The sequence below is a fragment of the Geotrypetes seraphini genome, chromosome 6 (assembly GCF_902459505.1).
Source record: "Geotrypetes seraphini chromosome 6, aGeoSer1.1, whole genome shotgun sequence".
Lineage (NCBI taxonomy): Eukaryota > Metazoa > Chordata > Amphibia > Gymnophiona > Dermophiidae > Geotrypetes > Geotrypetes seraphini.
In genome coordinates, this window is record NC_047089.1 from 259,859,682 (window position 1) to 259,871,704 (window position 12,023).

Consider the following 12,023-nt stretch of genomic DNA (forward strand, 5'->3'; position numbering starts at 1 on the left):
GAGGAGAGAAAATGAAGGTATGATCTCTTAAAATATTATAGAAAAGGGAGATCGCCTTTCCTCTCATTAGTGCCAATTTGGACCAGTGACGCACAGTGTGAATGGAGGTCATAAAATCATAGCGGATAGAAAGAGAAGAAATGTCTTTGGAAAGAGAAAGCCATTGTGAATGAGCAGACAGAGGTAATGGATAAGTAATAATAATAATAACAGTTTATATACCGCAGTACCGTTAAGTTCTATGCGGTTTACAAAAGATTAATGAAGTACAAGTTGAGATAACTTAAGGGAAGTGGGAACAATACGGGGAAAGGGCAGGAAAACCGTTAAAGAGGGGAAAGAGAGGAGTGGGTCAACTGTCTAGGTATTTCAGGAATAGCTGAGTTTTGAGGCGTTTCCTGAATACCTCGTAAGTGGTGGGCAATAGGAGTTGTTCTAGGTCTTTACCCCATAGAGCTGCTTGATGTGAGAGAAGATGCTCATGGTGTTTTTTTAGTTTGCAACCTCTAACCGGGGGAAAAACGAAGTGCAAGTGGGAGCTTCTCTTGTGTCTGTTGGCTGAGAAGGAGAAGAGGTCAGTAATGTATTTAGTAAAGAACTTTAAAGTAGAGGCAGGCGAACTTAAACTTTACACGAGCTTCCATCGGCAGCCAGTGTAGCTGTTTGTAGTATGGCGTAACGTGATCGAACTTCTTCAGACCGAAGATTAGTCTGACCGCAGAGTTTTGCATTAATTGTAAGCGTTGCATATTCTTTTGGGGGATTGCTAAGTAGGCGATGTTACAGTAGTCAAGTGGACTCAATTCGAGGGATTGTACCAGGATTCTGAATGCAGAGTTATCAAAGTATGCTTTAATGGATTTAAGCTTCCAGAGGGTGAAAAAACCCTTTTTGATTAGGGAGTCCACCTGGTCTTTCATGGTGAGGCATTGGTCCAGAGTTACACCCAGTATTTTAATGGTGGGCTGTATGGGGTAGTTAAATTTGTTGATGTCTAGTGGAGTTTTGGTGTCAAGAGGGCTTGGTGAAGCGACAAAGAATTTTGTCTTCTCTGTATTGAGCTTGAGTGTAGAGAAGGGGACAAGGGAAGTAGGAGTAATCAACTGGTGGAGAAACCACAGACCTGCCTGCTGCCAGTTTTTCCATGAATTTAGTCTTTTAATCGTGTTCTAATTTTGGCATTTTGTTTTCTGGTACTCATTCTAGTGTTTTTCTATATTCCTATTCGTTTTCTCTGCTTCACATAATGGTTTTTATTATGATTATATTTTTACACTTTTTCAAACATATGTTGCTAATTCACATGGTATTTTATTTTATCCCTTTTTGGTTTTTATTATGATTATATTTTTACACTTTTTCAAACATATGTTGCTAATTCACATGGTATTTTATTTTATCCCTTTTTGGTTTTTATTATGATTATATTTTTACACTTTTTCAAACATATGTTGCTAATTCACATGGTATTTTATTTTGTCCCTTTTTGGTTTTAATCCCTTTGTAGTTTTTTCCATTTTAAGTTTGGCTCAGCTATTTTACATCAATCATGGGGCTAGTTGTACCTTGCGTCATTGTTCATTAAACATATCGGTTTTTTAAAATATATTGTTTTTTATATTGTCTACAGTTTCCTTTTGGAGTTGTACAATTATTATTTGGTTTATCTTATTTTATTTTTTTTTATTAAAAGTTTGCTTTTATTATCTTTTGAAATTTGTTGCACATTGTTGATGCCCAGGTTCTCAACGTGTGTGTTTTCTACACACTTTGGTATGTACAATTTCCTTTTTTGTCCCCTACCTCTTTTTCCCTCTCACCATATTGAGCATGGCTTACATTCATCGTTATATCTGATGAGAAGGGAAAACTTCCTCAGTTGTAGACATTTTTTCCAATAAATATCAAGGTTGGCCCACGACTGTGTCCAAGTTTTTAATTTTGGCCCACTGTGTATTTCAGTTTGACACCCTTGCTGTAGAAAAAACCTGTTCACTTTGATCCACCTGATTCTGCACAGACCCAGCAGTGGAACTTATCACACTTTTCCCTTGTTTAAAAGCAGAATATAAATAATAAGCTATAAACTATTCCCCATATTAGTTGACATGAATTCATGACCATGTCCTATAGTACTGGACTGCTTACATCCCTCCCTATCAAGATCAGATGATGTCAACATAGTAATATTTTGAAATACAAATAAGAGAAAATATATTTTTATTCAATGCATAGATAAGCTCTGGAATTCATTGTAGAGGATATGGTAACAGCAGTTAGCATAACTGGGTTTAAAAAAGGTTTGGACAAACTGCTGGAGCTACTAAGGCCCATATAACCTATTATTAAAGTAGCCCCAGGAGAACCTGGGGGTAGGTACCATGGAATCCTACAACTTTTGAGCATTCTTACCAAATCCTTGTAGTCTTATTCAGTCTCTATTAGAAGCAAGACACTGGGCTAGGTTAGGGGTAGGCAATTCTGGTCCTCAAGAGCCACAGACAGGTCAGGTTTTCAGGATATCCACAATTTATTTCTTGAAAAATATTTATAACCCACCCATCCACAATGAGATGCAAATCTATCTCATGCATATTCATTGTGGATCTCCTGAAAGCCTGATCTGCCTGTGGCTCTCAAGGACCAGAATTGCCTACCCCTGGGCTAGGTGGACCTTTGAGCTGGCTCAGTGTAGCAATTATGTCTAAAATATACACACAGTATAATTACAGCACCTAAAGTTAATATATACAGTAGATGTAAATAAAAATCCATTAATTCAAGAAATGAATACAGATACATCTCATGAAACAGATATTGTTACAAGTTTTGTGTCCATCAGACGTCTTGGAGCAAAATTAATAGATTCGCCTTCTATATGTTATGAGGCCCTTCTTTGCTATTCAGGCTGATCCTGTTGTTCTGTGTGTTGTCCTTGGTTTCTTGTTCTGCAGTTTCTGTATGCTCTAATTCATCATATCGTTTTCGATAGAAAACTCTGGATACTAGAGTGATCAGGAACATTTCCATGATGAGAAGTTGCTGGCTCATATCTGAGAAAAAGGCAAACAGTCCAACTGGATTTATGAATATATAAAACACTTTTCTAAAATAACATTCCGGAAACATCAGATTAGATCATTATAGATTTTCTATTTAGCAATTATAACAAGGAATAAAATAAACATTAACTTTCATCTGGGAGGATTTAAAATATTAAGCATCCCTCTCTGTGCCCAGCATTACTTCAATGTCCTTCTATTTACACTCAGCCCCCATCTAGAATCTCTTCTCTATGTTATGTTCTTGGTCTGTTGGATCTTCCACCTCTGAGCCAGCATCTCTCCTATACCCCATCAAGTCCGCATCTCTCACATCCCTCTCTCTCTCATGCCTGTACCCCCTCCCAGCCTGCATCTCTCTCAACCCTGTACAACCCAGCCAGCTTTATACCCCCCAGAATCTCTCTCATCCCTGTACACCCAAGGAAGCTGTACACCCCTCTAAGTCAGAATTTTATCCCTGTCCCGTCCCCCCAGCCAGCATCTCTCTCATCCCTGTCCGTCTTCCAGCCAACATTTCTTACACTCTTTCCTATCCCCCCCTGAGCCAGCATTTATCATCCAATCACTCTCCAGCCAGCATCTCTCTCATCCATGTGCCAGCCAACATTTCTTACACTCTTTCCTACCCCCCCCAAACCAGCATTTATCACCCAATCATTCCCCAGTCAGCATCTCTCTCATCCCCGACCCCTGCAGTAGCAATTCCCAGCACAACAACTGTGACAAAGCCCATCGGAATTGAATGAGCTTCCTTGCATTTGCTGCACAGCAATTACTATTGTGGCTTAGACCCTTATTGTAGACATCTGAAAACTGGTAATTAAACATCTATATTACATGGATGTCTAAACTTCCAATTTTAGAAAGCCAAGATGTAAATATTCAAATGGGGTGTAGTCTGTGTGTTTTGGATGGGAGTAGGGAGGAGCCAAAGTCCAACTCTGACTTCAGAAGGAGAAGGGAGGACCATAAAATGATGGATGTTGGTATGTTCAGGTTACAGAAAGATATTCTGATTGAGCATCTGGCTACTGGAAGAATTAAGGCAAGTCATCTTCTAAGCAAAATCCTTTTTGTAAATTAACTTCTTAAGAAACCTTTGTACAGGTCAAAGGGATAGCTTAATGGTTAGTGCAAGTAGACTAAGCAATAGGGGATCAAGGTTCAAATCCCACTTAGCTCTGTGATGTGTTTTTTTATGGTGACTCTTCCAGGGACAGAAAAATATCTACCTGAAAGTATAAGAAGCCTGAAGGCTATTAAAATGGTTACATTCAGGACTAATAGGTATTTTTCTAAAAAAATATCAAATCACAAGGTCTTGCCATGAGATTTGAATCTCTTGTTCTTTCTCCTCAGCTCTAACCGTAAGGCTCCTCTTCTACTTTGCATGGACAACTCTGTGGTCACTTTATAACATGGATACCATCTCAGAAAACATGAACTCTGTACTGTAACACCTTTATAGAAGCTCATGTAAACCATTCTGAATTGACTCCCCAGTCATTAGTAGTGGTAGAGAAGCTTTCAATAAACAAGATTCCTCTGCTGCCACAACGATATCCATAGCCCTTGTTTTGTCCCATTCATAATTTGTACATTTCAGTTTGTAAAATGATATTCTTGCTGGACACCACTAGTCCATATCTCATGTAATTTGGAAGAGGCTGTACGTCAGTACATCATGTTCTGACACATATGAAAAATGGATATCCATAAGCAACCTATAGACTTGTCTACTCTTTCCAAACATACTAGGACTAGGGAGTCTGTGATGAAGCTACTAAGTAGTAGAAACAAACTGGAAAAAACATTTCTTTACTCAACAGGTAATTAAACTCTGGAATTCGTTACTGGAGAATATGGTGAAAGTGGTTAGCTTAGCAGGGTTTAAGAAGGACTTAGATAATTTCCTAAAAGAAAAGTCCATAGGCCATTATTGAGATGGCTTGGGGAAATCCACTGTTTATTCCTAGGATAATCAGCATAAAATCTGTTTTGGGGGTTTTTTTTTAGTTCAAATCTTTTTATTGGAATTATAGGCAACAATACAGAAAAAGAAAACAATACTTATACATACATGTTTAACTCTTATTACTTGGGATCTAGCTAAGTGCTTGAGACTTGGGTTGGCCACTGTTGGAAACAGGATATTGGGCGTGATGGACTGTTGGTCTGTCCCAGTATGGCAATTCTTAGGTTCTTCTTTTTAGTTGGATGTCATTTGTAAAATATAATCATTTAAAAATAACCAATTAAAAGTCAGGGGTCAGTATTCAGTGAGATTTATCCAGGAAGGAGCAACTCCTACTTGGATAAATCAGATTGACTGGGCACAGAAAGTTAGGACATACCAGCAAGGTGGGATGGTCCAGATGGTGTCCAGATAAATGACTGGGATACCTAGTATGACTTTGCATGAAAGAGATTTAGTGTATGCAAATTTATCTCCTGTATATTCATTGTGGGTATCCTGAAAACCTGACCGACTGGATATGTCCCAAAGATTGGGTTGAAAACACAGGAAACTTAAAACAAACACCAACAGTCCAACATCATTTCTTTTTTTTTTATATTTCAATTTTTATTTCAATTTTTCATAATATCCAATACACACTGAACATCCATCTTCAATCACAACAATAGCAGAACCAGCAACTGCAAATAATGCTCAAAAATGAAAAAAGCACATACATCTCACAAATGACACCCCAGAATCCCCCCCCCACCCCCCAGAAACCCTCTCGCCATCTAATGAGCAAACCAGGCAGAATTAGCTAAGGAACCCCTACAGAGTGTCCAATAAGTCTCTTATTTTAATCCAGGTTACTGACCGGGTCAGGAACTTGTAACGACGAGTAGCCACCGCTATCTCCATTCTCCCAATGGACAAAAGTCTATTGGTCCAGTCAGATAGAGATGGAGCCACGGTGTTTTTCCAATGATTCACTTTGAGACATTTGGCTGCGGCTAGACCCCAATGAAGCAATTTAGTCTGCCAAAGGTGTCCTCTTTCATTATAGAGCCCCAGAAGGCATGACTGAGGCGTCACTCCCACCGGATCTCCAAGCAGGGTAGACAAGGGACCAAGAACCTCACAGTCCCACCAAATATGTAGAAAAGATCCCACTTGTTTCCCACAGCGCCAACAGATAGCAGACACCCCTGGAAACATTTTGTGTAAACGCTCAGGAGTATAATACCATCTAGTGAGTACTTTGTAAGCATTCTCCTGAACCAAAGCACAAGTAGAAGCCCGGGATATCTCCCCACAGATAACATCCCAGTTCGTAGTAGTAAAGGAAAACTCTAAGTCCCGCTCCCAGTGTTTCTGAAAGGAGAATTGAATAGGTGAATGACCTCTCCAATATTGGTACAACACTGATAGAGGCCGGGGCACCTGTCGAAGTAGCAACCAGAGATTCTCAAAAGATTCCTGCTCAATGCTGAAAGACGTTCCACAACCTTGAGCCTGCATAAAATGCCTTATCTGAAAATAAGGCAAATAGTCCCGGTCTGGCAAGTCAAATTTCTTCTGGAGCATGGCAAAGGGTAAGATCCCAGAGGTCCCCAACAAATCTCTAAAGGCCCACCGATGAAAAACCCTATTATCGCTCCCAACCTGGAATTGGGGTTCAAATTGTATCGGAGCCAAAGAAGAGATCAATGCTCCATTACCCAACTGATCTCGAGCTCGGTTCCACACCGTGGCCAAATGTTGCACAAAGGGATTAGATATACTTTGGATCCAAGAACGACGGGATCCAGAGACCCAAAGCCTATGTGTCAACCTCAGTCTGTCCCCCGGGATCTGTTCTAACAGGACCCCGCTTTTGTGTTCTCCCAGGTCCCAATCTAGAATCAATTTCAACTGAGCTGACTGATAATACCATTCCAAATTCGGGAGTCCCCTCCCCCCAGCAGTTCTAGCCGCCCACAACAGGGATTGTGATAACCTAGGAGACCTACGTTGCCAGATAAAACTGCGCAATTCCTTCCCTATCCCCCGTAGCTCCCGAGCTGGGACCCGCACTGGTAATGTCTGAAATAGGAACAACAACCTTGGAAGCACATTCATTTTTACTAGAGCGATCCTGCCCCACCAGGATAACCAAAGGCCATGCCATCTTTGCAAATCAGTTCTAAGTCGACGATAAAGGGGCTGATAATTCTTCTCATAAAGCTGGGTTATATCTTTGGGGATATGTATTCCTAGATATTTAATCCCATGAGGCACCCATCTAAAAGGAAAACTACCCCGAATGTTCTCCACTTCAGTAGGCGTAAGTGTCAAATTCAAAACTTCTGTTTTATCCAGATTGATTTGGAACCCAGAGATTCTGCCATATGATTCAAAGAGCTACAAAAGATGCGGAATGGAGACATCAGGCCGTCCCACATAAAGTAAAATATCATCCGCGAACAGCGCTACCCGATGTTCAACCCCATTCAACTCAAAACCACACAGATTTGGATGATTCTGAATGCTCAACGCCAAAGGTTCTATAGAAAGAGCAAATAAGAGAGGTGAAAGCGGGCACCCCTGTCTGGTCCAAGTTTCCAAGTTTATTAAATAATTTGATTAATCGCCTATCTACATTCAAGGCGATGTACAAGATAATATTAATAATTATAAACATAGGTAAAATATTATATAAATAGACAATATTACAAACAACAAACACAAAAAAAAAAAAATTAAGTTGTTACTTATTATATCGAAACAATAGGAAAATTCATTAATGGTTACATTCTATAATAAATTCAAAATACAAAGGTAAAAACATAGGGGGGGAAAAAGACAATAAAAATGATAGATAAAAACAATAAAAAATATTAATCACTAAAAGCATCGTTAAAAAGGAAACTTTTGAGCTTAATCTTAAATTTTTCGAGGTTCTTTTCTTCTCTTATATATATTGGGAGATCATTCCAGGACTGAGGAATCCCTCAGGTCCCTCTATAAATAGAAAAAAAATCGGTATAAGATTGATTAATACGTAGGCAAGCCCGCGGGTCAGTATAAAGAGCCCGAATCCATGCAGTGAAAGTCTGGCCCAATCCCATGCGGTCCAACACATCCCAAAGAAATCCCCAGAGGACCCTATCAAAGGCCTTGTCCGCGTCTACCGACATCAAAACCAATTTATCCGACCTTAGACCAGCTCCCCATAACAGCAACATCATTTCTTGTTGTCTATTCAGATAGAGAAGATGACAAAGAATTGATAGCTTCAGAAAATTAATTTGCTACAATCCAAAAGGTCTAAAAAAAATTTGAAATAGAGCTTTGATAGAGAGAGAGGGGGGGAAATTCTGCATTTGCCCTGGTGGCAGAAAAAAGTGAGTTTTAAATATCAGTGTCCCAGAGCAAGTGGCAAACAGTTCCAAAATTACAGTAGTAACAGAGTGAATCAGAAAGATCATTTTCTTACATGACTAGGGTTAAGAATATGAAGTTTCAGCTCCTACTTCATCTCTTAGTCCTTAATTATCAGCATAACTATAGCAGCAAGCATAAACCTTCACAAAACATACCCTGACTGAATAAACAACAAACACAAGTTCCGTTTATTGTACCTTCAAAATAGAAACATCCAGCAAACTTTCTTCCACAGGTTAACTCACTAACAAACAAAATAAAGGACTGATTTCTATTAAGTCCAAAACACATTGCAGTGTGCACAGAGCTTAAACTTAGCTTAAACTAAGCTTAAAGTTTAAGCTTAAACTAAGCTAACAGAGCTTAAACTAAGCTTAAACTTAGCAGTAACAAACAAGAAAAAGGCAGTGCTCCTGCCAAACCACAAAGGTTTAGAAAAGAACCCTTTCCCTAACTTCGTCCTATATCTTATACAAACATGGTAGCTGAATATGCTAGAGGGTGGTTCTTTCCTTTCCTGGGCCTCCCTTCAGTGGTTTTAACTGACCTGAGTGTATCATGTCCCCCCCCCCCCCTCCCAATAAGCATTCCAGGGCCCAGCCTTTTAACTTCCTATACCTTCCCCTCAACTGAACCATGCTCTGTTCTGCACCTATATCACTACATAAGAACATAAGAATTGCTGCTGCTGGGTCAGACCAGTGGTCCATCGTGCCCAGCAGTCCGCTCCCACAGCGGCCTTTAGGTAAAGGACTAGAGCCCTAACTGAGTCTAGCCTTACCTGTATATGTTCTGGTCTAGCAAGAACTTGTCTAACTTTGTCTTGAATCCCTGGAGGATGTTTTCCCCTATGACAGCCTCCGGAAGAGCGTTCCAGTTTTCCACCACTCTCTGGGTGAAAAAGAACTTCCTTACGTTTGTATGGAATCGATCCCCTTTTAATTTTAGAGAGCGCCCTCTCGTTCTCCCTACCTTGGAGAGGGTGAACAACCTGTCTTTATCTACTAGATAAAATGATATTCATGCTAGATAAAATGATATTCATGCTATTCCCTTCATTATCTTGAACATTTCAATCATGTCCCCCTTTCAGTCTCCTCTTTTCAAGGGAGAAGAGGCCCAGTTTCTCTAATCTCTCGCTGTAAGACAACTCCTCCAGCCCCTTAACCATTTTAGTCTCTTTTCTCTGGACCCTTTCAAGTAGTACCATGTCCTTCAAGTACGGCGACCAGTGCTGGATGCAGTATTCCAGGTGGGGTCGCACCATGGCCCAGTACAGCGGCATGATAACCTTCTCCGATCTGCTCGTGAGCCCCCTTCTTAATCATTCCAAGCATTCTATTCACCCTTTACACCGCCGCCACACATTGAGCGGATGGCTTCATCAACTTTTCGACCAGAACTCCCAAGTTTCTTTCCTGGGGGGTCTCTCAGAGTACTGCACCAGACATCCTGTATTCGTGTACAAGATTTTTGTTACCGACATGCATCACCTTACACTTATCCACGTTAAACTTCATTTGCCATGTCGCAACCCATTTCTCGAGCATGTTTATGTCCTGTTGCAGGTCATCGCAATCCTCCTGCGTCTCCACTACTCTGAATAACTTAATATCGTCTGCAAATTTAATCACCTCGCTCGTTGTTCCAATTTCCAGGTCGTTTATAAATATGTTGAAGAACACGGGCCCAAGCATCGAACCCTGCGGCACTCCACTGGTGACGCTTTTCCAGTCCAAGTATTGTCCATTTACCCCCACTCTCTGTTTTCTATCACCTTCAATCCCATGGCTCGCAATTTTTTAAAGTAGTCGTTCATGCGGGACCTTGTCAAACTCCTTCTGAAAATCCAGTTATACAATGTCAACCCGGTCACCTTTGTCTATCTGCCTGTTAACTCCCTCAAAGAAGTGCATCAAGTTCGTCAAGCAAGATCTTCCTTTGCTGAAGCTATGCTGGCTCCTCTTACCACGTATCAACAAGGGATCCAAGGGGAAAAAGAACAAAGAACCGGCATGGCTCACTGTAGCAGTGAAGGAAGCGATCAGAGACAAGAAGTCTTTGTTTAAGGAATGGAAAAGGACAAAAACGGACGAAAACTGGAAAAAGCACAAACAGCATCAATGCAGGTGCCATAAGGCAGCAAAAGGGGCCAAAAGAGACTACGAGAAAAAAATAGCCAAGAAGGCAAAAAACTTCAAGCAATAGAAAAAAATAATCTGATGAGATCGAGCCAGCATGGTTTCTGTAAAGGCCGATCATGCCAGACAAATCTACTGCAGTTCTTTGAGGGGATAAATAAGCAATTGGACCAAGGTGACCCAGTAGACATTATATATCTAGATTTCCAAAAAGCCTTCGACAAGGTGCCCCATGAACGCTTACTGAAGAAACTGTGGAACCATGGGGTGGATGGGGACGTGCACAGATGGATCAAAAATTGGCTGGCGGACAGGAAACAGAGGGTAGGAGTAAAGGGGCACTACTCTGACTGGATAGGGGTCACAAGTGGTGTTCCGCAAGGGTCAGTGCTGGGACCACTGCTGTTCAATATATTTATTAATGATCTAGAAATGGGGACAAAGTGCGAAGTTATCAAGTTCACGGATGACACAAAACTCTCCAGCAGGGTCAGAACTGTTGAGGAATGCAAAGAACTGCAGAGCGACCTGAACAAACTGAGTGAGTGGGCAAAAAAATGGCAGATGAGCTTCAATGTGGAGAAATGTAAGGTCTTGCACATAGGGAAAGGGAACTCCATGTACAGCTATGCGATGGGAGGGAGGGCACTCGGGGAAGGCAAACAAGAAAAAGATCTGAGGGTATTGGTGGATAACACAATGAAACCGGCGGCGCAATGTGCAGCGGCCTCAAAAAAAGCGAACAGAATGTTGGGCATTATCAAAAAAGGTATCACTACCAGAACGAAGGAAGTTATCCTGCCACTCTATCGAGCAATGGTGCGCCCACATCTGGAATACTGCGTCCAATACTGGTCGCCATACCTCAGGAAGGACATGGCAATACTCGAGAGGGTCCAGAGGAGGGCAACGAGGATGATAAAGGGTATGGAGAACCTTTCATATGCCGAACGGTTAGACAGGCTGGGGCTCTTTACCCTGGAGAAGCGGAGACTGAGAGGGGACATGATAGAGACTTATAAAATCATGAAAGGCATAGAGAAGGTGGAGAGGGACAGATTCTTTAGACTAGCAGGGACAACTAAAACAAGAGGTCATTCAGAAAAACTGAGAGGAAACAGATTCATAACGAATGCAAGGAAGTTCTTCTTCACTCAGAGGGTGGTGGACACCTGGAACGCACTTCCCGCAGAGGTGATAAGACAGAGTACAATTCTGAGGTTCAAAAAGGGACTGGATGACTTCCTGGAAGCGAAGGGGATTACAGGGTACAGATAGAGTTACCTTACAGGACATTGAGCGAATAGGGTATGGATATTTTAGGTTAGGTAGGGAACACTTCCAGGTCATGGACCTGGGGGGCCGCCGCGGGAGCGGACTGCCGGGCACGATGGACCCCTGGTCTGACCCAGCAGAGGCAATGCTTATGTTCTT

At 41.3% G+C, this 12,023-nt stretch overlaps 1 protein-coding gene across 3 annotated transcripts in view; it reads right to left on the bottom strand.

Annotated features, from left to right (window-relative positions):
* Positions 1-2,143: 2,143 nt before the first annotated feature.
* LOC117362865 (organic solute transporter subunit alpha-like) overlaps positions 2,144-12,023 on the bottom strand; it is a 98,492-nt gene continuing 88,612 nt past the window's right edge. For all 3 annotated transcript variants that reach the window (XM_033949935.1, XM_033949933.1, XM_033949934.1), the window contains one exon: positions 2,144-3,053. In XM_033949935.1, the coding sequence (XP_033805826.1) occupies positions 2,875-3,053 (179 nt within the window). In that variant the 3' untranslated portion in view covers positions 2,144-2,874. The remainder of the gene's footprint in view (positions 3,054-12,023) is intronic.